The sequence below is a fragment of the Theropithecus gelada genome, chromosome X (assembly GCF_003255815.1).
Source record: "Theropithecus gelada isolate Dixy chromosome X, Tgel_1.0, whole genome shotgun sequence".
NCBI lineage: Eukaryota > Metazoa > Chordata > Mammalia > Primates > Cercopithecidae > Theropithecus > Theropithecus gelada.
The window spans coordinates 46371845-46398432 of NC_037689.1; the positions used below are offsets into that span (position 1 = coordinate 46371845).

At 43.4% G+C, this 26588-nt stretch overlaps 1 protein-coding gene across 3 annotated transcripts in view; it reads right to left on the reverse strand.

Annotated features, from left to right (window-relative positions):
- Positions 1 to 10566: 10566 nt before the first annotated feature.
- Positions 10567 to 26588, reverse strand: part of PCYT1B (phosphate cytidylyltransferase 1, choline, beta) — a 116199-nt gene continuing 100177 nt past the window's right edge. For 2 of the 3 annotated variants that reach the window (XM_025372820.1, XM_025372818.1), the window contains exon 8: positions 10567 to 14984. In XM_025372820.1, coding sequence (XP_025228605.1) covers positions 14772 to 14984 — 213 coding nt within the window. In that variant the 3' untranslated portion in view covers positions 10567 to 14771. The remainder of the gene's footprint in view (positions 14985 to 26588) is intronic. The other variant, XM_025372821.1, reaches the window with a different exon arrangement.

Genomic DNA, 26588 nt, shown 5'->3' on the forward strand with positions numbered 1-26588 from the left:
ACCACAAAGTATAGTAGATTATGTAAATCATTTTAATTTTGAATACCATGGCTTGAGCTTTAATTTACATAGAGAGGTATTTTGGATTTGTTTTTCACATTATATTTTCTAGTACAGGATTGCAATTGCATTCTTGAAAAGTTCTACTCATTTTAGGATTCCATTAAGTTTGCTTAACTTTTTTCATGTTATAATTTCCAAAAACAAAGAATTACAATTGTTTTCTAGCTAATTATTTTAATATTTCACTAACTTTGTGTATATTGTCAGACCATATTTTTATTTCTACACAAATAATGATTTTAAGAGAAGTATCAGGAGAGAGAATGTATATGAAAGCATCCCGCCCACGCCTGGCCTTGCAATAAGTGTTCATTTAAAAGAAAAACATTTACAAAGGTAAAACATAAGAGTTTAGACTATAGCGATAAATATTTTTTATTTTAGTAATTTCTTTAAAGGGAAAAGTAAAGATATCAAAATGATTTTATATGTATTTTTTTTGTACTCAGAGAATTACATTTTCACTACCCCCGCCTGTCTCAGGGAATAGCCTTTGATAAGAATCCCATGGAAATATCTGGAACTCTATTACAGTGTGTTCAGATTTGTTAGTTCATACGTAAATTTCAGAGCTAGAGCTTCAAAACTAGAGTATTGTAATCTCAGGAACATAAGATTATCCAAGAAGCCTGAACCTTGCTCTTTTCATGATAAATGACATCCAAATTTCCTTTGTCTGGGAGATAAGCACAGATCCCTTTTATCACACTTCTCTGGGATTTTCACAGAAAAACCCTGCAATTTGATTTTGTTTGATAATTTTGCTTTTTGGCTTTTCAGTGAGGATTCTATTTCCCATTGGAACTGACTCCTTTGGGGATAATAAGCTTTCACTTAAAAGAACATTCCATTAGATAATTCTAACATCAGTGAACCTAAAAGTGGCTTCTTAATTTGAATTCTCTGGATAACTTTTGCAAATGGGTCAAAATAGCGCAAGTATCAACAATCACGTATGTACTGAGTAATATTTGCCCTCCAGTTAGCAAACTCAAGAAATGTCTAACTCTGGCACATAGCCCTAGTTTTAACTACTCTTTAGTTCATCTTTGCTTTCCAAATTGGTTGAAAATGGCAAGCTTAGAATGGAATGCATATTAATAACAGAACCACTTAATGTTTTAAAATATTCTTACCTTGAGATTCCTTTTGAGAGAAAGAAAAGAATCTTCACATCCAATTCTAGTTGTTTTGGCTTTTCACATATGCTAGACATGAAAAAGGCAGTTACAAAAGTGAAATCCGATTGCAGTCAGTGGTGTCCGCCGTTGAGCCGTGCTAAATGTCGTGTCACAAAAGGAGTTTGTGAAAACAGGATGAGTAGAAAATGTTACTGTTGTTTCTATCGTGGCACCGCTTTCTTATATTCCATTTGCTTTTTGTCCTCTGAACTGTTACAACCATGGGAAACCTCAGTCCATATTTTTAAAAGCACTATATACTTACAGGAAGAACCGACTTATGCCTTCATTGAAAAAAAGTTGAAGTTAATATCCCAAATGTTTAATGAGCATGTTTTAGAATATTTACAGCTAAAGTCTGTCACTTTAGGGATTTCACAAAACTTGAGACTGCCTGCTGCTGAAGAGGGACCAGGCACAATCTTCTCAGCCTTGTAACCAGCATTAAAAAAATATAAGGGGCTTGATGAGATCCTAGATCTGCTCCTTTTCTCCTAGGTGCCTTGGGTAACTCCTGGGGAAAGCATCACTTTAAGTCCTTTGGTATCTTGCTTTTCAAGCAAGCTGTGTGATTTTGACCAATGAGTTGAGCTGATGTGTGATTTTGACCAATGAATTGTGCATCTATTTAAAAAGTACCAAGTGTATCTTGACTCTTGAATGGACAGTCAAGGCGAAGTTTACTTAGGAAATATAAAGTATGGAGTGTTTTAAAAAATTCAAATTGGCTTTATTCACTGTTGGAGGAATTGAATTCTATTGCCTCCTTCATTTCCTTTATGTTCATTGTTACAATTGTGATGTTCTCTTCTCATTGTGACGCTCAGTTCTCATGTAGAACTGAGTGCTACACTCTGATTAGAAACTGGAGTTGTGCTTGAGTCAGTCCTGGAAAACAGGACCCATTTTTAAGAAGAGCAGAACATACCACTTTGGCATTCTGGCTGACCCTAATCTCTGCAGTTCCTTGGAGTTAAATCATTTGCGGTCATAATTGCTGCTTATGGTTTAGTATACACACCATCTGCTGCTCTAAGTTCACATCCTCTCAAAAGTATGCAAGTGCTTGAAATTTAAATATTTCCCAGATCTAGAACAACTTGTGACTACCTAAGACATCCTTGAACCAAATAAGAAACAGCACTGTGGAATAAAATATGCCATTGTGAACATACCTGATGCTGCAATGAAATGTAAAGTTCCTTACTTTGCTGATTTTTCATCATAACTCCTTGACTCATAAAAGCGGTGTCTAAACTGGGAACAGCTGCTAATAGGGTAAAAGTATTATATGTGAAATAAAAGTTCATTACAGTATTTGTACTCATAAGTCAAAATCTGACCTGGCTCGCTTTGTGCCTCTGTCAGTCTACTTACAGTGATAAACGTACACACGAGTCCAGTGTTCCCAAGCAGCTTTGTTTATAGAAAGAAGCTTGGTCCCCTGAGTTCTATGCTGTTCTGTGGCCTGATTGGTACATGCCATCATGAATGAAAGATGACTTTGGTTTGAGATAATTTGTCACTCCACATTCCACAGAGAAAACTGTTTCATTTTGATGGTTGGAAAAACATGACCAGAGAAGTGTGTGACTCAGATAACGTTCCCCGAAAGTTGCAGAGCAGTCTGTGGTGTCTGTCATAGCCAAACTAGTCCTGGAGCATATGGACAATTCTGTACCCCAATAATCAGAACAATAAAATGGTAGTTGTGATTCACTGTGTGTCACTGTGGTGTTTTGTGAACCCTGGTCTATTTTTCATCACTCCCACCTATAAAATTCTCTCTCTTGGTTTCTGAAATTCAGTACATTAATGGCACCAAGCACCTTTGCAAATTGCTGGGAATAGACAAAGATGATTACTTAAAGTCTTATGATTGAGCAAAGGAATATAGGTTATTTGGAGTCTCTAGCAGGGAACATGGAACTCACCTTTTTGGGGGAGCATCCTATGGGTGAAATATAGTAGCTGTTAATAGTAAACTGTTAGAATTGGTACTTTTCAAAATATGGTCCATGGATAGAAGAAAGAGGGCCATACACTGTACTGTCTAAGTCAGGACACTTTTGAGAATGAAAAAGAGCACTATTAACAATTATTTCTGTAAACCGTGTAAGCAGGTGTATCCTGGCACTGTCCTGGGCGAACTGAGATGGCCTGGCCATGGCCCACCCACACCAGAACGACCTGAAATGCTGGCTTACGCAGATTCCTGGGCCCTCCCTCAGCTCTTCTACTGATTGATTCTCTAGGGGGTAGGGGGTAGGCCCAGGAATCTATATTGACAAATGCTCCGGGGGAATTGTTTTAAAACCTAACTTTGCAAACTGCTGCCACACTGCATCTTCAGAAGACAACTTGAGTTTTTCAATGAAAGTGCTATTGGTTCCATAGTCTTTTATAATGAATTGGGCAGCACCAACACCAGAACCCGGTGCCTCCAAAGACATTTGGCTGCAGTTAAGTGCTTCCCCAATAATTAACAGATGTAGTCCTCATGCTCTTTAGCGGTGTGTAATTCTTTTACTAAACATTTCATGGTGAAGAGGTTCCTTTTCATTTTTTAATCGGAGAGCCATGTAACTGCTATCTTCCATGTTTAACGCTAAAAAACAAAAGTTCTCAAAAATTTGAGGCAAATGCCTTGGGTTTGAGTGGTCCTTGGGGAGTGTTCATATCAGGAAATCATGTTTGTCTTTGTTCAGCTACCAATTATCTCTGTTAACTGCACCTTAGTTTCCTCATCTACAAAATTAAGGAGTTTCTGGGTAGAGCAGCACATGCCTGTAATCCCAACATTTTAGGAGGTCAAGGCGAGAAGATCACTTGAGCCCAGGAGTTTGAGACCAGCCTGGGCAACATAACCAAACCCCGTTTCTAGAAAAAAATACAAATTTAGCCAGGTGTGGTGGTGCACACCTGTAGGCCCAGCTACTCAGGAAGTTGAAACAGGAGGATCGCTTGAGCCTGGAAGGTCGAGGCTACAGTGAGCCATGATCGCATCACTGCACTCCAGCCTGGGTGACAGAGACCCTGTCTCAAAAATGAATGAATGCATGAATGAATAAAATTAGGGAATTGGACTACGTGGATTCCAGACTCCAGGTTTGATGTTTTGTGGCATTCTTTAAAAACCTAAAATGAGAAGCAATTACTAATCTACTTTCATGTTGTTTTTATGTATCTATGTATATGGAATACAAAATCAGTGACTCTTGAAATTGACAGTGGTTTTACTCAGAATTTTAGTATTATCCATCTGTATTTTACCAAAGGTCAGCTGCTGCATCGATGACTTGGGAATCTTATTTTCGTAGCAGCCACTCCTGCCCTCGTTTGAAATCCATAAAGTATGTGCAGTTTAGGTTCACAAAGAGACTCTTTAACTCAAGTTTGCACAGTTCCATGTAGCTGCCACAGAGCATCACACTTTAGTGTATAGTTTTACTTCTTTGTCCTTCATTTCAAAATCCTTTCCAAATGACTTGATAATGCATGCTTACAAGTGATTACCTGCTGATATTTTCAGATATTCGCTTCATAATAACATACTTATACTTTGATCACATGAATAAATCATAAGGCAAAGGGGTTGCCTCTGAGAAGGGTTTCTGTAGACCACCATCCACCACTAGGACTCTGCAGTGCTGGAAATGTGCTATATCTGTGCTGTCCAATATGGCCACCACTAGCCACCTCAACAGTGAAAATGTGGCTAGTGCAGCTGAGGAACTGAATTTTACATTTTATTTAATTTTCTGAATTTAAATAGCCACATATGGCTAGTGGCAACCATATTGGACAGCCATTTCATCTGTTGAATTATTTAAAATTAATGTTGAGCACCCGTTTTCACCAGTCACCAGGCTGGGTCCTTTGCAGCAGTTGTGTCATTTTTAAACGTTGGTGTTAAAATGAATCCTTTGTCAATAAATCGTTTTCCCTCTGCCCACTGATGACACTTTCATCAACATAATCATCTCTCTCTCTCCTTGGTTAAAAAAGATAAAATGATATTTAGACCATTTCCTACTGTGGCCACATGGCAGATCAGTTCTCGTCTTTGCTACACAAGCCATTGATCATCTACCTCTTTGAATCCATTTGCTTTCGGGCTTATTTTGTTCCCTGAGCTGACTTATTACCATAGCCCAGAGGGTCTCAATCTGGCTGCACTTCAGATCCATTAGAGGGGTGCTGGGGAGTCTTTTTTATGAGCTCCCTGGGAGATTCTAACATGCAACAGGGTTGAAAACCACTGACAAAGTTCAAACTATAGACCAGTCATCGGGAATAGCTAGAATGCTGGCTGCACTAAGTCATGTCTCCTTGGCACAGAGCAGGCCTACGAGCTTTGTGACTTTCTTGATAATCTGCCTAATGGCAATCGGGAAATACTTAAAAAGGAGAAAAGGCTTTGTCAGTTTGGATTTGGGCCAACTAAGCAGCCTTGCCGTTTCCTTCTCTGCAAGAAACTCTAAGTTAGGCTAATGCTACTCTTACGTTCTCTGGCATTCTTGTCTAAACAGTATTTGCAAGTCCTCAAACAAAATAAACATGTTAATGATTTCAGCAACAGTGATGGATGCAGAAGCTTTCAACAGTTCCTTAGTGACAGCTTAATATAATAGTGTAATTATTTCTAAAGTTAGAGATAATTATTGTCACCTTAGCACAATAATTGGAATGGAGCTTCCTATATGAAAATCGCTCTTCTCCTAGGGCTTCAACTGGTCATGAAATAACAGTGTATAAGGGCAAATAAATGCCCCATTATTCAGGTGAGGGAGGCCCATCAGGCACTCTGCAATCAAAGAATGTAGGTGAGACTGAGAATGACCATCTCATCCGTCAAGCAGCCCTGTCCAATTAGGAGCATTTAAACTATTCCATGCAAGGCCCTCACAAAACAGAACCTTACTGCCATTCATGGGCCTAGCTAAGGGATATCATTGTCAGTCTCCTCTTTTCAGCATACTCAGAGAATAGTTTCAAATGAATAGAACATCTTTCAAAAATCTGCTTTTCCTATTTTCCCTCACTCTCAGAGTTGGTAATCTTTGTACTCAGTGACAGAGCACATCACCCCCAAAGAGATGAGTAAAATCATGTAAATTAGTAAGTAAAATAATTGTAAGATTCTGTTGGTAGAATCAGAAGTTTCAGTGGCCAGAAACATGGAGTTTTCCTTAAGAGCTCAGTAAAGTCAAAGATAGGGCCAGTCAGGAGACTGAGAGCCAGACTAGTAAACAGAAATTGGGGGCAAGGGACAGGGGTTGTGTCCCCTCTAGTCTTTGTATCCGCAGCACCTAGTGGCCCACTCAAATGTTTGTTGAGTACTTCGGATGGGAATGTGTGCCAGACCTTAAGTTAAAATGTGCATCAAGGGTCACAACTTTCAAAGGAAAATAAGTTACTCTAGAAAGGAGCATGGAGTAGCTTGACACTGTTGTGGCTGAAAGTGATTCTAGCTTAAACTGGCTGTGATCAGCATCCAAAGAACCAGAAAAAAAAAAAATAGAGGGCGAATAGGCAGGAAACAGATTGTGCCTGACAGCCAGAATCTGTATCCCTGGGTTTGTTTTAGTGGGAACATATCCAATGGTCAAAGACTGATTAGTTACCATTTTCACTTCTTGTTATGGCCAAGTATGGATTGGAGGATATGTACAAGGAAATGGGGGGTGGGGTCCTTTAACTTCCTTCCTTACTGGCCATGGCTCCATGTTCATGAGTTGAGGTTTCAACAGTTCCTCTCCTCATGGACCAGGGAGCATGTTCCTTTGGGTTAGATATCCCCATTATATCTATTCTATGCTTCTCGTGTGTGTGTGTGTGTGTGTGTGTGTGTGTGTGTGTGTGTGTGTGTGTGTTTTAGACAGAGTCTTGTTCTGTCTCTCAGGCTGGAGTGCAGTGGCACGATCTCGGCTCACTGAAACCTCCACCTTCCAGGTTCAAGCGATTCTCCTGCCTCAGCCTCCTGAGTAGCTGGGACTACAGGCGCATGCCACCATGCCTAATTTTTGTGTTTTTAGTAGAGATGGGGTTTCCCCATGTTGGCCAGGTTGGTCTCGAGCTCTTGACCTCAAATGATTCACCCACCTCGGCCTCTCAAAGTGCTGGGATTACAGGCATGAGCCACCACACCTGGCCCATGCTTCTCTTGTGGACATCAAAACTCAAACATTTTAGCAAGGTCATCACTGGTAGCTGTTAAATAGGAACTTTGTTAAATAAGAATGGTAAAAAGAAGAAATTATCTCTATCTGCATGAGAGTTACTGCTCCTCAACTCTGTCAGGACTTGGGAAAAGATTCAAGGGTTTGTGACCACTGTCCTCAGTCACCTTGAGTTAGACAAAATAATGGTTCCCCAAAAATGTCCATATCCTAATCCTCAGAACCTAGGAATATGTTGTATTACATACGAAGAAGGAATTAAAGTTGCTGATGAAATTGCTGATGATCTGAAAATAGGGAAATGCTCCTGGGGTTATCTGGATAGGCCCAATGTGATGACAAGGGCTCTTATAAGTGGAGGAGGCAGAAGAAGAGTCAGTGTCAGAGTGATGTGACATGAGAAAGACTGGACTGGCTACTGCTGGCTTTGAAGATGTTAGGGGGCCATGAGCCAAGAAATGCAGGTAACCTCTAGAAGCTGGAAAGGGCAAGAAAATAGATTCTCCCCTGAAGCCTCCAGACAGGAACAGCTGCCACTTGCCAACACCTTAATTTTAGCCCAATAAGACTCATTTTGGACTTCTGACCTTCAGAACTGTAATTTAATAAATTTGTGTTGTCTTAAGCTGCTGTGTTTGTTGTAATTTGTTACAGCAGTAGGAAACGAATACACACCTCTTCCACTTCTCTCATCTATCATTAATCCCTGGGTACCAGATATAGAAACAAATAGAAAAAGAATGAGTGACTCAGGGGTATTAAGGTGGATCTGTGATCAGGCTGGTAAATGGCATTTTGTCAACATATTCCCAGTGGAACATGACCACCAAACAGATTAAAAAGACTGGTTATCTTCTCAAACTATGTAATGGATCATGTCCTGCTATGCACAAGGCAGACGATGACAAGTTTTCTTTGGACTTGAACATTTTAGAGTGACAGGGTTATTTGCAAGTATAGTCCGTTGAAAAGGTCCTTGTGGAAAGGGTAAAGTACTGCAACTCTTTCAAGTAGAAAATCAATTCTTTTTAAATGGAAGGTTACAGATCAAATATTTTACTTGTATCTAATCCCTCCATCAGAACTCTTTATGAATAGAGTACAGGAACCTTGCAGCTTAATTATTTCTCCTCCACTCAAGAAAGATTATAAAGTTAAGGAGAATAGAAATTGTTTATAGGTGAAGCCAGGGGTGGTGACTCATGCCTGTAAATCCTAGCACTTTGGGAGGCCGAGACAGGCAGATCACTTGAGGTCAAAAGTTCGAGACCGGCCTGGCCAACGTGATAAAACCCCATCTCTACTAAAAATACAAATACAAATACTACTACTACTACTAATAATAATAATAATTAGCCAGGAGTGGTGGCGAGTGCTTGTAATCCTAGCTACTCAGGAGGCTGAGGCAGGAGAATCACTTGAACCTGGAAGGTGGAGGTTGCAGTGAGCTGAGATCCTGCCACTGCACTCCAGCCTGGGTGACAGAGCGAGACTCCGTGTCAAAAAATAAAAATAAAAATAAAAATTGTTTCTAGGAACAGTACATGTCAACCCTGCTCTGTACATTTCTCCAAGTTTCTCACATTTTGGTCAACTGCAGCTGAAATGTAGCCAATATGATGCCTTTTCTAGAATACACGTAATAGTAGTGTCAAAAACTAACATAAGGGTTCTATTAACTGTAGATATTTGGGCTGTTAATGAAATCTTCAGATTTTACTGTTGATTGGTTTTTACTTGATGGTTTCTTAAAGAAGTTGACCACCAAGTATACTTTGATGCTTATGTACTGTCACACTCTGTCTCAAAAGCATCTCTGCGGGAGTCCTTTTAATCTAATTGTTCCTGCTGAATACCTGGAGAAGTCGTCATTCAACTCCAGTAACCAATGAAGACTCCAAGAGGACTGTGTGTGTGATGTGTGTGGGAACATTTTTGATAGTGTACCCTTTCCCCCAGAAATTATGTTCATTAACAAAGGCTAATTCTCTTGGGGGCAAATATCAAGGTTCTTAAATATGGGTTTTATTACACCTTGTAACTGATTGTTTTCCCCTTGAGAACACATCTGAGGCATCATGAAAGTCAAGAAGAAACTTGTAACTGTTGCTTGAAATACAACCTGTCAAGAATGCGTTTGATCTATGTGGCAAAACCAAATAATATGGTGTATGAATAATAGGTATTCCGTTTTTAAATTCATTCCCCTGCTAACCACCAGACTGGCTTTATTTATTCTGGACCCGAGGCTAATGTCAGAACTGTGGTCATCTCAAAAAGCTCAACCTCTCCAGATGGAGTTAATGGAATCTCCTTAATTTGGCAAGTGGAGGGCACCAGCACGGTTCTCAGAATATTGACATCTGCCTTCGCTGTTGAAATTTGGGATCCAGATTTAGTGCTTCCACCCCCATCTATCTGCGTCTAGCTGATCAAAGAAGCTTTTTTTTCCCCCAAAGATGGAAAAGTGGTTGAAATGGCCACTTCCCAAAGTTTAGGTACACTTGGGAAGCATTCTGTCAAGTTACAAGATAAGAAAAGCGGATGGAACTCAAGAGCCTTTTATCTTGATGCTAGAAGTGCGGAGGCTGAAGGCATGAAAGCAGCCACTAATGCCATCAGCTGTGGAGGCCCCAGGGGACTGGAAGACCACCTCTCCAGTGAGAGTTCAGTACTTTCTCATGGTCGTTCAGTGACAGCATCACAGCTGGGAGAAGCTTGGGGCGATGCAGGCTGCCTCATACATTCAGAGACCTTTACAGGCAAAGGAGACCTTAGAAATAATTTCCTTGAGGCCAAAGAAGTGAAAAGGTTAGGCCAAGGTCACAAAGTCAGTTGGTAGTGGAGCCTACAATTCAGGGTTCTGACTGGGTTCACCATGTGAGCTTCCCTCCACGTGGTGCTGTTCCTAACTAGCTTTCAAGTCAAACGTGGGGCCTTTGGCAACTCCAAGGCTTTGCCCTGCTCTGTACGCTACAGAGTCACATCCTTCTGAAGTGCTGGGGCCACAGCTGGGCAGAGCCAGCCAGTGGGCCAGGACAGCTGCTACGATGCCTGTATTTTTCCCCATTGAGCTAGAGTTCATAAATAGGAACACACAGCAGCACACTTTTAAGAAACATGACAGTGACACACCAAAGTGCAATTCTGCATCCCTTTATTTATAAACGAGTTGAGAATGGTGTGGTCCATTTGAGAGCCAGAATGGGATAGGAGCAGGGAGGGCAGGGGGCGCGCGGAGTTGGGGGAGGCTGATTCCAGTAGTTCGCGTTGTTCAGCACCAGAGCAAATGCTTGGGCATAAAGTCGTGCTTTAACCCAGACGGGTCTTATCTTATATGTACAGCATAGTCTTAAGTATGTATGCTCTACTTATGGCTTTGTCCCTGGACTCATCGAAGTGACACAACAGAAGAAAACTAGAAAGAAGTCTAGAGAGAAGTTGCAAATGCCTCATGAGCTATTTCTTTTTTAAAAATCTGATGGCCAAGACTAGTGCTGAATGGATGCCTAAGAAACAGGCACATCTCTGCTAGAGACGGGCTCATCTGCTTCAGCTGAGCCAGTGACACCGTCTCACATCTCTCCCTGGGGTATGACTAGATGCTAAAATAAGTACTGAAGACGGAGAGAAAATAAATCCGTGCTCTTCCTGTCCTTCCCCCAGGGAGTGAAATCACAGTATCTAGTAGCCTAAGAGCAAAACTCAAATCCCTAAGCTGTGTCTCTTCCACTCAGACCAGGTTAGAAGCCAGGCCAATGTCTCGTGTCCTGCTCCTCTTGAGCCTGGCGTTCCTTTGCCTTGGTAAGGTCCCGATACACAGGAGCATGCTTGCCAGAAGCAAGTCATTCAGTGTGACTTACGGCACAGCAATTCCACCCTTGTTTCTTACCTGGTGGAGGGGTGACCAGTTCATTTTAGGGTCCCCATAAGCAGCTAATGTAGAAGTGCTGAAATGAAGCAACCAGAGAGGCAGGGACCCCACATCCTGCGTGGGCATTTGCTAACCTTGGTTGTGCGTAAAAGGAACCCTTCCCTCTTCACCTGTCAGGGGGTGAGTTAACACTTGAAAGGGAGCGGAAAATCGGCCGGACGCGGTGGCTCATGCCCGTAATCCCAGCACTTTGGGAGGCCGAGGCGGGCGAATCACCTGAGGTCAGGAGTTTGAGACCAGCCTGGCCAACATGGTGAAAACCAGTCTCTACTAAACATACAAAATTAGCTGGGCGTCATGGCAGGCGCCTGTAACGTGGCAGGTGCCTGTAATTCCAGCTACTTGGGAGGCTGAGGCAGAACCCCTTGAACCCGGGAGGTGGAGGTTGTAGTGAGCTGAGATTGCGCCATTGCACTCCAGCCTGAGCAACAAGAGCAAAACTCTGTCTCAAAAAAAAAAAAGAAAAGAAAAGAAAGAAGAAAGGAAGGAAGAGAGAGAGAGAAAGAAAGAAGAAAGAAAGAAAGAAAGAAAGAAAGAAAGAAAGAAAGAAAGAAAGAAAGAAAGAAAGAAAGAAAGAGAGAGAAAGAAAGAAAAGGAAGAAAGCCAGCAGAAAATCACTACCCTCCTGCTCCCCCACAGCTTCAGTCCCACTTTCTCCCCTCTTCATAAGCTGCCCTCTTCTGCAGTCCTAAGTTGCTATCCTCTAGCCCTCCTCAGTCTGAAGCTTCCTCACTAGGGCAAAAAGAATCTCTTTCCTTGCTTTGTGTCATTCCTGCTTACCCCTCCAAGCTTGGGGCATATTTCTCATTCCAGCCTTAACTCACTCTTGGCCATTACAGTTGACCAGCTGGCCTTAACAAAGTGCAACCCGGTCTCTGCCTGGGAGCAGGGAGGTGGTGTGGGGGTAGGGGCTGGGAGAGACTGAGAGATGGCCAAAAAGTATCAAAAGTTGGGTTGCAGAATCCTCCCCATTCCTTCTCAGTAGATTTGCAGCCTCAAGAGGGTGGGGTGGGGGGGCTCACCACAGGTTAGGAGGGTGAGATTTAGAACCCATTTATGTGTGGTTTAGGCTCATCCCTGGAACGAGCAATGGTTGTTTCCCATAATTGGCAGCAATGGTGACATTATCTGATGAGTCACGTAAGTGGCACCTGTCAGTATGGCGTGTAAGGCCTGCAAATGTATAGTCAGCCTGATACACTATTTGCTCCAGAGTGTAGGATTCAGGTAAAAGTGGATCTATCTGCCCTGGGCCATGGAGTAGGAGCACAAAAGGCCTTCCCAAGAGAGGCTCACTTATAGAGTGAGGTCCTGAAATGGTTTTATGAGAGCAGATTTTCTTTATCCTCCTTTCCTCCCTCCAGGAACTTCTTTCCTCCTTTTCCCTTTTTCCCACCACCTTCCCTTGCCTGGTTGGCCTCATCCTTGACTGGTACAAGTGCCAACTAACTCAAATGGTAGGCAGACTTGCATGGTTTGACCTGAGTGCGTGATGGAAGATGGAGACCAAATGGACACAATGGAAGAACGGGGCCCTTGTCCCTCTCAGAAGAGCAATATTCTGGGTGGCCCTTGACTGCAAAAAGAAGTTTTCTTCTTCACATGCCGTGTTCCTGCCAGCTCTCTGTCTCACATGAGTGCTTCCCAGAGTCCTGGAGAAGGAAAGTGCCAAGAACAAAGAGGTTCCAAGCCAGCTCAGCCTCATAGTTTTGCTTCCCAGTGGACAGCACTCATCTCCAGGTGAATAGGGAGGTAGTTCAACCCCAACACAAAGGGGAAACACATGCCGCCTTCCTTCATTGGTTGCCCCCTTGTCACCTAGAAGGCTGGTTCCCAAGGCCTCTGAAAAGGGGTATTTCTATCACAAGAGATTCCGGGCTCTGCCTACAAGTTGCTGGTTTGGGCCTCTATTCAGTTAGACCCCAGCTGTGTCTCTGACTTTACTGGCATACCCATACAACAACCCAAAGAGTTTGGTTCTAGACCTTAACTCTCCCTGCTCATTTCACACAGGTGACTAAGGAGCAGGAATTTCAGACAACTCAGCAGGAACACTTAGAGTCCTCATCCCACTTGGCAAACCTAGGGCCAGAAATAATGGTGATACTACCTAGACCACTCAGATGCTGAGATCATAACTGAGCCCACAGTTCTCTGTAAAAAGTCTTCCGAGTTCTTCTTCACCCAAAAATGTTATAGGAGGTCACAAGCACAACATACTAATTTCCTGGTTGGGATAAAACGTTTCCACAGGAATCTGGAATGAGCTTGACAAAGTGCCCAAGTCACAAGAGAACAGATGGTTCTTGAGACCAAGGATTTCAGAGGAGTATTACGGTGGAGCGCAGGAGTGGGGTCTATTATAAAATGCCACCACTATATACTCATATTGCACATGGGATACACCCGGGGATGGCATATTGGAGCATATATAGAACAGATACGTGCAGGTAGCACCCCCTGTCGGTATACTATGTTTGATACCTCAAACTGTTACTTGAGGTCTATGAAACCGTTAACTGGTCAGAAATGGGAAAAGCCATTCCATAATAGCATCCTTTAAGGAGAAGCTTCAGGAGACATTTCTTGTCTGCTAAACCTGGAGCCAAAGCGAAGCAGCTCCTCTTTTTTATATATTAGGAAGTTTTTCTTTGTTGCAGTTCCCACAGATTAAGGTAATTTCTGCAAAACAATGAAGTCAAACCAGTGATGAGAAAGTACAACCAGGAGCACATCAGGCCTTACGTGGAGTTCTTGACAAAACTGTCCTTTGAATAAAAAGTTAAGGTTCACACTAGATGACCTTTTATAACCGGCCTAAAGCAAGGCTTTGTCTATGAGCCACGTTCATGGAACTGGAAGGAGTTGATGCGTTCCAACATCAGGTCTCAGTGGCTGGACTGAGAAGGTTGGAATTTGTCTTTAACTCGACTATTTCAGAAGCACTTTGCCACCTCTATTGGAAACAATTTTATTCTGGCAGAGCTGGGGTGGTGGGAGGCAACGTGCAGGACCCTTATGGACGCAGAAGTAGCAGGTTGAGGGAACAGCCGCTTCCACAGGTGGTTTACTTGGTGGGGGTGGTGGAAGGACAAAAGCAGAAGTCACCCCATCAGTGCAAGTCTCTCTAGGGAACTCTGCATCCTTCCTTAGCAAGGTTAGAGTGATTCGAGATGACGCTAAGGTTTGTGTAAGTTGTCCGGCTGGAAATCTCTGCACCTCGCCCAACTCTTGAGCTGTATGGAGAGTGAGAGAGAACTGGTCCCAAGACCTTCCCTTAGCAGAGTTCAGGGTCTCTCTGCTGAGCCGCAGCTCCTGTGACTATTACCCTTCAGACATCACCCAGGCAACCCTGTGACCCTCGCCCTCCTCCCCATCCTGCGTGGTGCGGCTCTTGCCTGCCAGCAGCCTCTACTTCTCATCCTCATCCCCCTCACTCATGCTGCTGATGGAGGCCGAGGCTGCTTTGGGTGAGGAAGGGGGTGAGGTTTTGAGTGGAAGCCATGAGAAGGTGGGCGATGGGGAGCGGGAAGGGGACCGGCTCCGGGTTGGGCTGCTCACAGGGCTCTGCTTCGGGGACAAGGCCTGCAGCATCCGGCTGCTCCTCTCTTGGAACATCTGCTTCTAAAGAGAAATTGGAGAGAAGGCATCTGTTAACTTCGCCATCTGAGACAGCAGCAAAACAGAAAGGCAAGGCAGGCAGGAGAGCCACTACCCCAAAACTCCTGAGCCCACAAACCTACACTCGTACCACATCCCATGTTGTCCAAGACTATGTATAGTAAGGAACTGAGTGATATTCAGGGGCAGTGACAGAAGAGTACAGTGATCGCTGGTTCTTTTTTAATTGAGACAGAGTCTCGCTCTGTCACCCAGGCCGGAGTGCAGTGGCCTGATCTTGGCTCACTGCAACCTCAGCCTTCCAGGTTCAAGCAATTCTCCTGCCTCAGCCTCCCAAGTAGCTGGGAATACAGGCGCTTGCCACCATACCCGGCTAATTTTGTATTTTTAGTAGAAACGGGGTTTCACCATGTTGGTCAGGCTGGTCTTGAACTCCTGACCTCAGGTGATCCACCCACCTCGGCCTCCTAAAGTGCTGGGATTACAGGCATGAGCCACCGTGCCCGGCTACTGCTGGTTCTTAACACTCTTTCCTTCTTCCCTTCTTTTCTTCCATCCACAAAATTTAACTGAGTGTCTCTGATTAGCCAGGCAAGCAGCCATGATCTGCGGACTGGAGGGTGACAGAAAACAAAACCCCTGACCTCATACCTTCACAGATATGAGGAGGAATCACACAATAAACAAAATACGGTATGTCAGACGGATCTGTGGTCTGTGAGAAAAAGAGGGTGAGAGGATAGCAAGTGGGGCTGGGGGCAGGGCGGCTGCGATTGCAAAAAGGGTGCTCAGGGAAGGCCCCACTGAGAAAACGCTTCTTGAGCGAAGAACCTGGAAGAGATGAGGGGAGGGACCAGGTGAATGGAAATCAGAGGGCAGCGCACTCCAGACAGAGCACCCCAAGAAAGGAGCATGGAACGCACACCCAGGAAGCGCAGGCAGGGCACTGCAGTTGCCTCGAGGACTGATGGGTGGGGAGGAGCTGAGGGAGGGGAGGAGCTGAGGGAGGGGGTTAGGAAGAGGTTGCCAGAGAAGGCACAGAGGGCTATGCCACGGAGGGCCTTGGCAGCCATTGTGAGAACTCTGCCTTTCAGTCTGAAGGGACCCACGCAACAGGTCCCAGGAAAGGAGGAGGCCATCGTGGCAGTGTGGAGCCAGCTGGTGGGGAAGGGAGAGTGGGAGGCACTGCGGGAGATCAGGCCAGAGACATATCAGGCGGCAGTTTCACGTACAGTCTCTGAGAAGAGAAACCTCTGGAGAGTTCTGAGCAAAGGATTAACAATCTGCTGCTTGTTTTCAAAGGACCATTCCGACTGCTGTGTTAGGAACAGATGGCAGTGAGGCGGGGGCAGGAGCAGGGAGCCCAGTTATGAGCCCATTGCAATAAGAATCCAAGGCTAGGCATGGTGGCTTATGCCTGTAATCCCAGCAGTTTTGAAGGTCAAGTCGGGCAGATGATTTGAGGTCAGGAGTTTGAGACTAGCCTGGCCAACATGGTGAAACCCTGTCTCTACTAGAAATACAAAAAAATTAGCTGGGTATGGTGGTGGGCACCTGTAATCTCAGCTACTCGGGAGGCTGAGGCAGGAGAATCACTTGAACACAGAAGGCGGAGGTTGCAGTGAGCCGAGATGGCACCACTGCACTCCAGCCTGGGCAACAGAGTGAGACTCTGTCTCAAGAGGAAAAAAAAAAAAAAATTCCAAGATGGTGATGGAGCCTGGCCTGGCCCAGGATGACGGCAGTGTGGTGAAAAATGGCAGGATTCCTAGTATATTTTCCCCCATATTTTTACTGGGGTATAATAAACTCACCCTTTTTAGTGTACAGTTCTGTGAGGTTTTGTTTGTTTGTTTGTTTTTTGAGACGGTGTCTCACTCTGTCGCCCAGGCTGGACTGCAGTGATGCAATCTCGGCTCACTGCAACCTCTGCCTCCCGGGTTCACGCCCTTCTCCTGCCTCAGCCTCCCGAGTAGCTGGGACTACAGGCGCCCGACACCTCGCCCAGCTAATTTTTTGTATTTTTAGTAGAGACGGGGTTTCACCGTATTAGCCAGGATGGTCTCGATCTCCTGACCTCGTGATCCGCCCGCTTCAGCCTCCCAAAGTGGTGGGATTACAGGCATGAGCCACCGTGCCCGGCCAGTTCTGTGAGTTTTGACAAATGCATACAGTTGAGTGACCACCACTGCAATCAAGGCATAGGAGGGTCCCATCAGTTCCCAAATTCCCTTGTGACCCTTTGGAGTCTCCCCTCCCCCAGCCACTGGCAACAGATCTGTTTTTTGTCCCTACAGTTGTGCCTTTTCTAGAATGTCATCAAAATGGAATCCTACAGTATGTGGTCTGGCTATGTTTTCACGGTAGAGCCAACGGGACTCACTGACAGATGGGACATGGGGTGTGGGAGGAACGGGAATCAAGTGACTCCAGTCTCGGGCCCGAGAAACTGGAAAGCAGTGATGCCATTTCCCAGTTTGGGGAAGACTGTGGGGTGGGAGGAGATTTTGGTGGTTAAGATCAGTTTACCAGTTTGGGACCTCATGTGATGGTTGCTGGGTGCTTTCAGAATTGAGCCCTTCCCTGATGCTCCCACCGGGCCCCCAGTGCTGCCAGCCTACCGTGCCTGCTGCCTGCTGCTCAGCCCCCCAGACGCTGCATCCCACCAACTTCTGAGCATCCTGCCTGTGCTGCCTCGGGTCTTTCAATTGGTCACATTTGAGCCTTAGCCCCCAGCCACTCAGTTCAATCTTTTGATACGAAACTGGCCCTGAAAGCCAATTCTCCTATTTACCATCTTAGACTTGTCCCTTGGATTATTCATTTTACATACCATTACAGAGATCTTCTGGGGACCAGGTGCTACACAGGAGGAAGGGGAGGAAGAAGAGGGTAGAAGAGGTAGTCATGTCTCAGCTGGGTCTTTGATAATGACCAGGAAGAGGTGGGTGGAGATGGAGAGTGGGTCCATGGCAGCTGGTAGAGGATGGCCTTTCCAAGCAGAGCACACTAAGTAAGGAGTACTAAGTCTAAGTTGCTTGGTGTGGTCAGAATCCCAAATGCCCATGTGGTGGTAATGATCTGGACCTAGAGCACCACAAGGAGACTGGATTTCCTACTCAAGAACCCCCAGAAAGATTTTAATCAAGGGCGGAGTCTGATTAGATCTGTGTTTTGGAAATACCTTTAGGTGTCAGCATAAAAGCAAAGAAGGAAACCATAAAGGAAAAACATTGACATTTAACTACACAAAATTTTTTAATTTCTGTACCAAAAAAAAAAAAAAAAAAAAAACCCCACCATGAAATAAGATAAAAGGCAAATGAAAAAATCGTGGAATTTTTTGCAACGTTTACCTACAAATGATAGATCTCGGTATATAGACAGAGCTTATAAATCAAAAAGAAGGTGAAAAGCTTAGTAGAAAAATGAGCATATGGCCTGTATAGGCAGGTCACAAGAGAAATTTGTAAATGAGCTAGAAAAACTGTTCATCATCACTAGTAGTCGAACAAATGCAAATGGCTGAAATGAGATACATTTTATATATCAGATTGCTAAAGTTTTAAAAATTTGTTACAGCTAGTGAGGGCTCAGGAAAAGGGCTACCCTCATGTTACTGCTGGTAAGAGGATAAAATAGCAATGCCTTTCTGAGGGGTAATTTGGCAATAGATGCAAAAATTTCTATTTTCTGAGGAGATAATCAGAGATGTAAGTAAATCTTTATTGTGTATAATGGATATTCAATGCAACGTGTAACACACAACACTGCAAATTCTCTAACTAGGTTAGAGAAACCTGTACAACTCCAAGATGATATAATAAGCAGATGAGGAGAATCAGATTCTTAAATAATATTTCATCATGTGAGAAAATGCTCATGAGCAACTGCAAAGCCAAAATGATTTTAGAACACTATGTTCTGCATGATCTCAAGTTTGTAGAGGGAATGTACGTATATGGAGATGGGAAACAGATGGGAGTGATAACCCGAAATGTTAACAGAGACTGCTCTGGATGATGAGACTGCGAGTGATTTTCAGCCCCTTCTTTACTTTCTAATAGTTATATAATGAATATATATTACTTTTATCATCATAAAAAAGCATCACAGTAGGAAGAAAGAACTCAGGTAACCCAAGCAAGGAGATTAGGCAGAAGGGCAGGTGTTACACTAATGACATTGGTAAGGAACTATTAACGCCACAGGCACATCACCAATAGCACTGCCTGCCCCCAACACTCATTTTTCCTTTCTAAACCCTAGCCCCTTACTTTTTAGAGTCCCAAGTTTCCTCTAGCAGATATAATAACATATGACGGCTGATTGCTCAGGTCTTTTCCAGATTTAAAATTCCACACGTCTGCTAATATACCAATTATTTACCTTCCATTAAGGCATTGATAATTCTGCCAAAAGACATCAAACCCCCCTCAAAGTCAAACAGAAAAAAAAAGGTGCAGTACAACAGCACTCCCTTAGATTAAACCCATTTATGAGACAAAATCAAATGCCATAAGGATTGGGTGGCCTATTATTAACAGCAACATTTAAAAACATTTTTGAACTTGTAGCAGGCACTTTAAAATATGTGTTTTTATTACTGTAATCTTTAAGTATATTTTCTGTGGCAGCCATTAGGCCTCCTGCTGTTAATGGATTGTCAGCATTTCCATTAGAAGTTCACTTTCTAAGAAATCTACGACTTGTCTACTGTAGTTTGAATCAAGCTCATAGCTGAGAATATTCTGCCTGAGGGGATGAAAGAACTTGAATCTTCAATGATAAACAACGGTGGCGCACTTCATAAAATGCAATATCCATGCAAAATAACTCCCAGCCTCAATTTGCCAGCTCTCTGATCTGTTTCTGGTGCATTTTGAAGGGTGGTTCCCCTGCAAAGGAGCTGAATTCAATACAGTCAGGAGACAGTTTGTAATGAGCTTCCTGGGAAGAAAAGCACTTTACAAATATAACAAATAAGGAAGAGCATGCATGACATTTTCCAAGAGTAAAGGTATTTAAATTCAGTCTCTCGCTGTATTAAGAGGTTTCCATTTATAAAGTTTTCCCCCAAGAAAATAATCCCATTTATAGTCCTGTCCATATGAAAGTAATTTGCTATTTCTCTCCTACAAAGTTTTCCCTTTTAAGAAGTACTTAACATCAGTCAGGTGTGGTGCCTCTTGCCTGTAAGCCCAGCACTTTAGGAGGCCGAGGCGGGCAGATCATGAGTTCAAGAGTTCGAGAGCAACCTGGCCAACATGGTGAAACCCCGTCTCTACTAAAAATACAAAAATTACCTGGGCGTGGTGGCGGGTGTCTGTAATCCTAGCTACTTGGGAGGCTGAGGCAGGAGGATCGCTTGAACCCAGGAGGTGGAGGTTGCAGTGAGGTGAGATCATGCCATTGCACTCCAGCCTGGGCGACAGAGCGAGACTCCGTCTCAAAAAACAAAAACAAACAAACAAAAAACCAGAAGTACTTAACATCTAGTGGGGCAATAAATGTCTTGACAAATGCCTTTAAAGGTTTCAGTATTTCAGATATATTCTGGTATATCTGCCAAAAAGAAATGAAAAAGTTCCTAGTACGATCTGGTTTGGTTTGGGCCTTGGGTAAGCAAGATGAAACTCAAGGAGAGAAAAGGGTCCATGCTTCAGTTCTGGCCAAATCAATAACAACAACTAACCCTTACACGGTGCCCGACATGGGTGCCAGGCACTGCTCTAAGGGCGTTGAAGTGTGAGCCAGGCTGGCTGTGGTGGCTCATGCCTATAATCCCAACACTTTGGGAGGCTGAGGTGGGAGGACCGCTTGAGTCCAGGAGTTTGAGATCAGCCTGGGCAACATAGTGAGACCCCCATCTCTACAAACAATTTTGAAAAACTTAGCTGGGCATGGTGGTATGCACCTGTAGTCCCAGGTACTCAGGTTGAGCGGGGAGAGGGTTTAGGTGGGAAGATCGCTTGAGCCTGGGAGTTCAAGGTTGCAGTGACCCATGATTGTACCACTACACTCTAGCCTGGGCAACAAAGCAAGACCCTGTCTCAAAAAATAACATTTTAAAAAATGAAGTATGAACCTATGTAATCCTTGCAACAGCCCTATGTGGCAGCTGTGTTTACTTTCCCCATTCACTGATGCTATGATTAAGTCCCAGAGAGGCAAATGAACTTGCCTTAAGCCACCTACTCAGAAAGTGACCCCTTGCTCATGACCACCTCTCTTGTAATTAGCCAGTTGCGTAGTAAGAAACTTTTCATGTTTATTCACATTTTACTTGTACCTTTGTTTAAGGATAAAAATTTTAGGCCGGGCTCAGTGGCTCATGCCTGTAATCCCAGCCCTTCGGGAGGCCGAGGTGGGTGGATCACTTGAGGTCAGGTCAGGAGTTTGAGACCAGCCTGGCCAACATGGTGAAACCCTATCTCTACTAAAAATACAAAAATTAATCAGGCATGTGGCGTATGCCTGTAGTCCCAGCTACTCGGGAGGCAGAGGCAGAAGAATCACTTGAACCCAGGAGGCGAAAGTTGCAGTGAGCCAAGATTGCACCATTGCAGTCCAGCCTGGGCGACAGAGCAAGACTCTGTCTTAAAAACAACAACAATAATCTTTTTTTTAAAAAAAAGACACAAATTTTAAAACTGTCAAAGTCTCAGGTGGGAAATCTAATTCAGATCCACAAACTGTATTTTGTAGCTCTTTTCTCAAAATCAAACATCTTAAAAATTAGCAATGCCTAAAATTAGGATGATTATTTAAAAAAACAAACAAACAGAAAATAACAAGTGTTGGTGAGGATGTGGAGAAATTAGAACCCTGTGCGTTGCTAGTGGAAATGTAAAACTGTGCGGCCACTATGGAAAACAGTAAGGCGGCTCCTCAAAAAAATTAAACATAGAATTACCATGCGGTCCAGCAATTCTATTTCTCAGTATATACCCAAAAGAATTGAAAGCAGAACTTGAACACCAGTGTTGACAACAACCCAAACGTCCATCAATGGAATAATGGATAACAAAGATGTGATGTACACATAAAATGGAATATCATTCAGCCTTCAAAAGAAAGAAAATTCTGATACATGCTACAACATAGATGAACCCTGAAGACATCATGTTAAGTGAATTACGCCAGCCACAGAAGGACAAATACTGTATGATTCCACTCATATGAGGTACATAGAGTGGTCAAATTTATAGAGGCAGAAAGTAGAAGGCTGGCTGCCAGGGGCTGGGGGCAGAAGGGGATAGGGAGTTCTTGTTTAATGGTTACAATTTTTGTTTGGGATGATGAAGAAGTTCTGGAGATGGATGGTGGTGATGGTTGCAGGACAATGTGAACGCAACCATTTAATCCCACTAAACTGTGCACTTAAAAAGGTTAAAATGGGCCAGGCACAGTGGCTCACGCTTGTAATCCCAGCTCTTTGGGAGGTTGAGGCAGGTGGATCACCTAAGGTCAGGAGTTCAAGACTAGCCTGGCCAACATGGCAAAACCCCGTCTCTACTAAAAATAAAAATAGTAGCCAGGCATGGTGGTGGCACATGCCTGTAATTCCAGCTACTTGGGAGGCTGAGACAGGAGAATCAGTTGGACCTAGGAGGTGGACGTTGCAGTGAGCTGAGATCACGCCATTGCGCTCCAGCCTGGTACACAAGAGCAAGGCTCAGTCTCAGGAAAAAAAAAAAAAAAAGAAAGAAAGAAAGAAAAAGGGAAAAAAAAGGTTAAAATGGTACATTTTATGTTTATGAATATATTTGTCACAAATTTGTTCTTTGAGACAGAGTTTCACTCTTGTCCCCCAGGCTGGAGTGCAATGGTGCAATCTCGACTCATTGCAACCTCCGCCTCCCGGGTTCAAGCGATTCTCCTGCCTCAGCCTCCCAAGTAGCTGGGACTACAACTGTGTAGCACAATGTCTGGCTAATTTTTGTATTTTTAGTAAAGATGGGGTTTCACCATGTTGGCCAGACTGGTCTTGAACTCCTGACCTCAGGTGATCCACCTGCTTCAGCCTCCCAAAGTACTGGGATTACAGGCGTGAACTACTGTGCCCGGCCGCCAGCTGACATCTTGACTGAAACTTCATGAAAGACTGAGTCAGAACCATCCATCTGGGCTGCTTCCTGATTCCTGACCCTCAGAGACTGTGAGATAATAAATGTTTGTCGTTTTAAGCCACCAAGTTTTGAGGTAATTTGTTGCCACCAAAAGGGAACTAATGTAGCCATAGACAGCACACTTTCTGCTTGCTGAGAAAGCCTAGAGGTAGCAGTAGAGGGCTGAGAGTGCCTATCATAAATCTATATGGCCTGGTCTCAAGTACAGTTCTGGCACCCGGCACTGTCACGGGCCTTAGGGGGATGTTGGTAGACCTCAGTTTCTCTACAGTTTCTCTACAGGAAAATGAAGCAAAAGGACTGCATCATGTAGACATTCCTGTGGTGAAGGATACAGACATGACCAGGAGAAAGAGGCTAGCCCCAGGCTCCACCCTAGTGCCTACCAACTCCTGTGAGACCATGGGAATGTTTCATAGTTTAATTTTTCAGGCCTTTGTCTATATCTATATATTTATCTATAAAATGGCTATAATACTACCTTCTTGTGTGGTTAAAATGGGTGAGGGGAGGCCAAAGTGGGTGAATCACTTGAGGTCAGGAGTTTGAGACCAGCCTGGCCAACATGGTGAAACCCCGTTTCTACTAAAAATACAAAAATTAGCCGGGCATGGTAGCACATGCCTGTAGTCCCAGCTACTTGGGAGGCTGAGGCAGGAGAATCACTTGAGCCTAGGAGGCAGAGGTTGCAGTGAACCGAGATCACGCCATTGCACTCCACCTGGGGTGACAGAGTGAGTGAGACTCCATCCCAAAAATAAATAAATAAAAACAAATGAATAAATAAAATGGGTAGAATAAATGTGCAAGGACATTGAAAAAAGAATTCAACCTGCTATACAACTTTCAGACAATAGCATCATCATCATCTTCTTCTTGTTTACTATGATCATCGTCATCATCACCACTTCCTACTCAGAGATAGCATGTAAGGGTTTCAATTTTAGATTGCCATCCTTAATGTCAAATATGAGGTCACTTGGGGAGACTTAAAGACTATGGCCAGGCATGGTGGCTCATGCCTGTAACCCCAGCGCCTTGGTAGGCCAAGGCAAGAGGGTCTCTTGAGCCCAGGAGTTCGAGGTTACGGTGAGTCATGATCACACCACTGCACTCCAGTCTGGGCAACAGAGTAAGACTGCATCTCTACAAAAAATTTAAAAATTAACTGGGCATGGTGGCACACACCTATAGTCCCAGCTATCTGGGAGGCTAAGGTGGGAGGATTGCTTGAGCCCAGGAGTTTGAGGTTACAGTGAGCCATGATCATGCCACTGCACTCCAGCCTGGGCAACAGAGTGAGACCCAGCTTAAAAAAAGACTATACCACAAGGAGCAAATTAAAATATTCCCTGGGGCCAGATGGGCTGCATAAATGTGTGAGTCAGGTTAGGGAAGGGGGAAGGAGCAGCGGTGCAAGGTGTGACTATGGCAAACAAGAGCTCATGCCTTCCCTAAAATAAATTTTAAAACATTGTTAAGGGCAAAGCACACTACGTCTGCGTACTGAATTTGATCCACCAAACACCAACTTGTAATAAAGTCCTGTACCTAGCACCATGAGCAAGAAAAGGCTAAGGCTATCTATCTATTTATCATCTATCTATCTGTCTACACACACACACACACACACGCACACACACACACACACACACACACACACGTATATGGGGTTGGGGATTTAGGTCTTACCATACAAATCCTTTGCAGATGCTGGAAGGTTCCGTGAATAGGTCTTCCTCATACATCCATTCATTCATACATTCATTTAACCCAGAAACATTTATGGAATATCCACTATAAGTTACATACTATGCTGCATACCAGTCTCATTGCACCAGAATTTGTATCTTAAATCCTTCTATTTTGTGCCTTTCCAAGTTTGGGTTGTTTGTAACAGTACTGTATTTGCCGGTAATACAGATCCTCTATTTTAAGAAATGAGTTCCAGTCCCAAATTCACAAATAAAGAATTATAATAATAGCATATTCATGAAAAGCAAATTACTTATCTTGGCGTTTAACATCCTTGTAACTATTCCTGTATTTTTAATGTCAACAGAAAAAAAGCAATGTCTTAGTCTGGCTGATATGGTAAATTAATGGTAATAACAGTTTTGACACTAATAGCAAGTTTTAAAAAGAAAAACCTCCAGTCTCTAAACTGGGTTTCATTTCTTAAAAATCACCTTGGCTTGCTGTCATCAGACTCCCAAGAACAATTTCAGCTACTATTTCACCTTCACTGGGAGCCTGAAATGACTAAGGTCTATAGTTATTATGAAATTTTATATATATATACACACACACACACATATATATACACACACATACACACACATATACACACATATACACATATATACAAAAACACACATATATACACACATATACACATATATACACATATATACAAACACATATATACACACATACATGTACACATATATTCACACAGAGATATACACACACATAGATATATACACACAGATATACACACAGATATACACACATATATACATACATATACACATATATACACATATACAAACACATATACACACATACATGTACACATATATTCACACACAGATATACACACAGATATACACACACAGATATACACACATATACACACATATATACACACATACACATATACATACACACACACACATATATACACATACATTTACATACATGTGCCACACATATATACACACACATACACACACACACACACATATATATATTTTTTGAGACAGAGTCTCGCTCTGTCACCCAGGCTGGAGTGCAGTGGCATGATCTGGGCTCACTGCAACCTCTGCCTCCTGGGCTCAAGCAACTCTCCTGCCTCAGCCTCCTGAGTAGCTGGGACTACAAGTATGCGCCACCACACCTGGCTAATTTTTTTTGTATTTTTAGTAGAGACCAGGTTTCACCATGTTGGCCAGGCTGGCCTCAAACTCCTGGCCTTAGGTGATCCGTCCGCCTCGGCCTCCCAAAGTGGGAAATTATATTTTTTCCTTGACTTTACTCACTCTAAGTGGAGAAAACATCCACCCCCTTGAGTTATTATACCAGCTCTTATCAGCAGAGACAGGTTTCTGAATCCCTGTAGACGAATGAACACCTACATGGTTTCATTAAAAACTTCTAGCTGCTTCTTCAGAGCCTGGAAATTAGCTGTGAAAATGTGAACTATTAAAATACGCACTAGATTAAATAGGAAATTTCAGACCATATGTCATAGACACCAGAGAACAGGGTCTGTACTTTGTCTGTTTTTATGTTCTTCTTTATGCATAGTGCCGTGCACAGACAAGAACATTAAGAAATGTACCAGGAATTAAATTATCTGAGCTGAAATTTTTAACAGGCCTCTGGAAAATGAAAAGGAGCCCAGCCCTTGGCTCTTCCACCTTTGCCAGCTCTTTCTAGGAGTGTTCGAAGGCTCATGCAATCCTTGTAAACC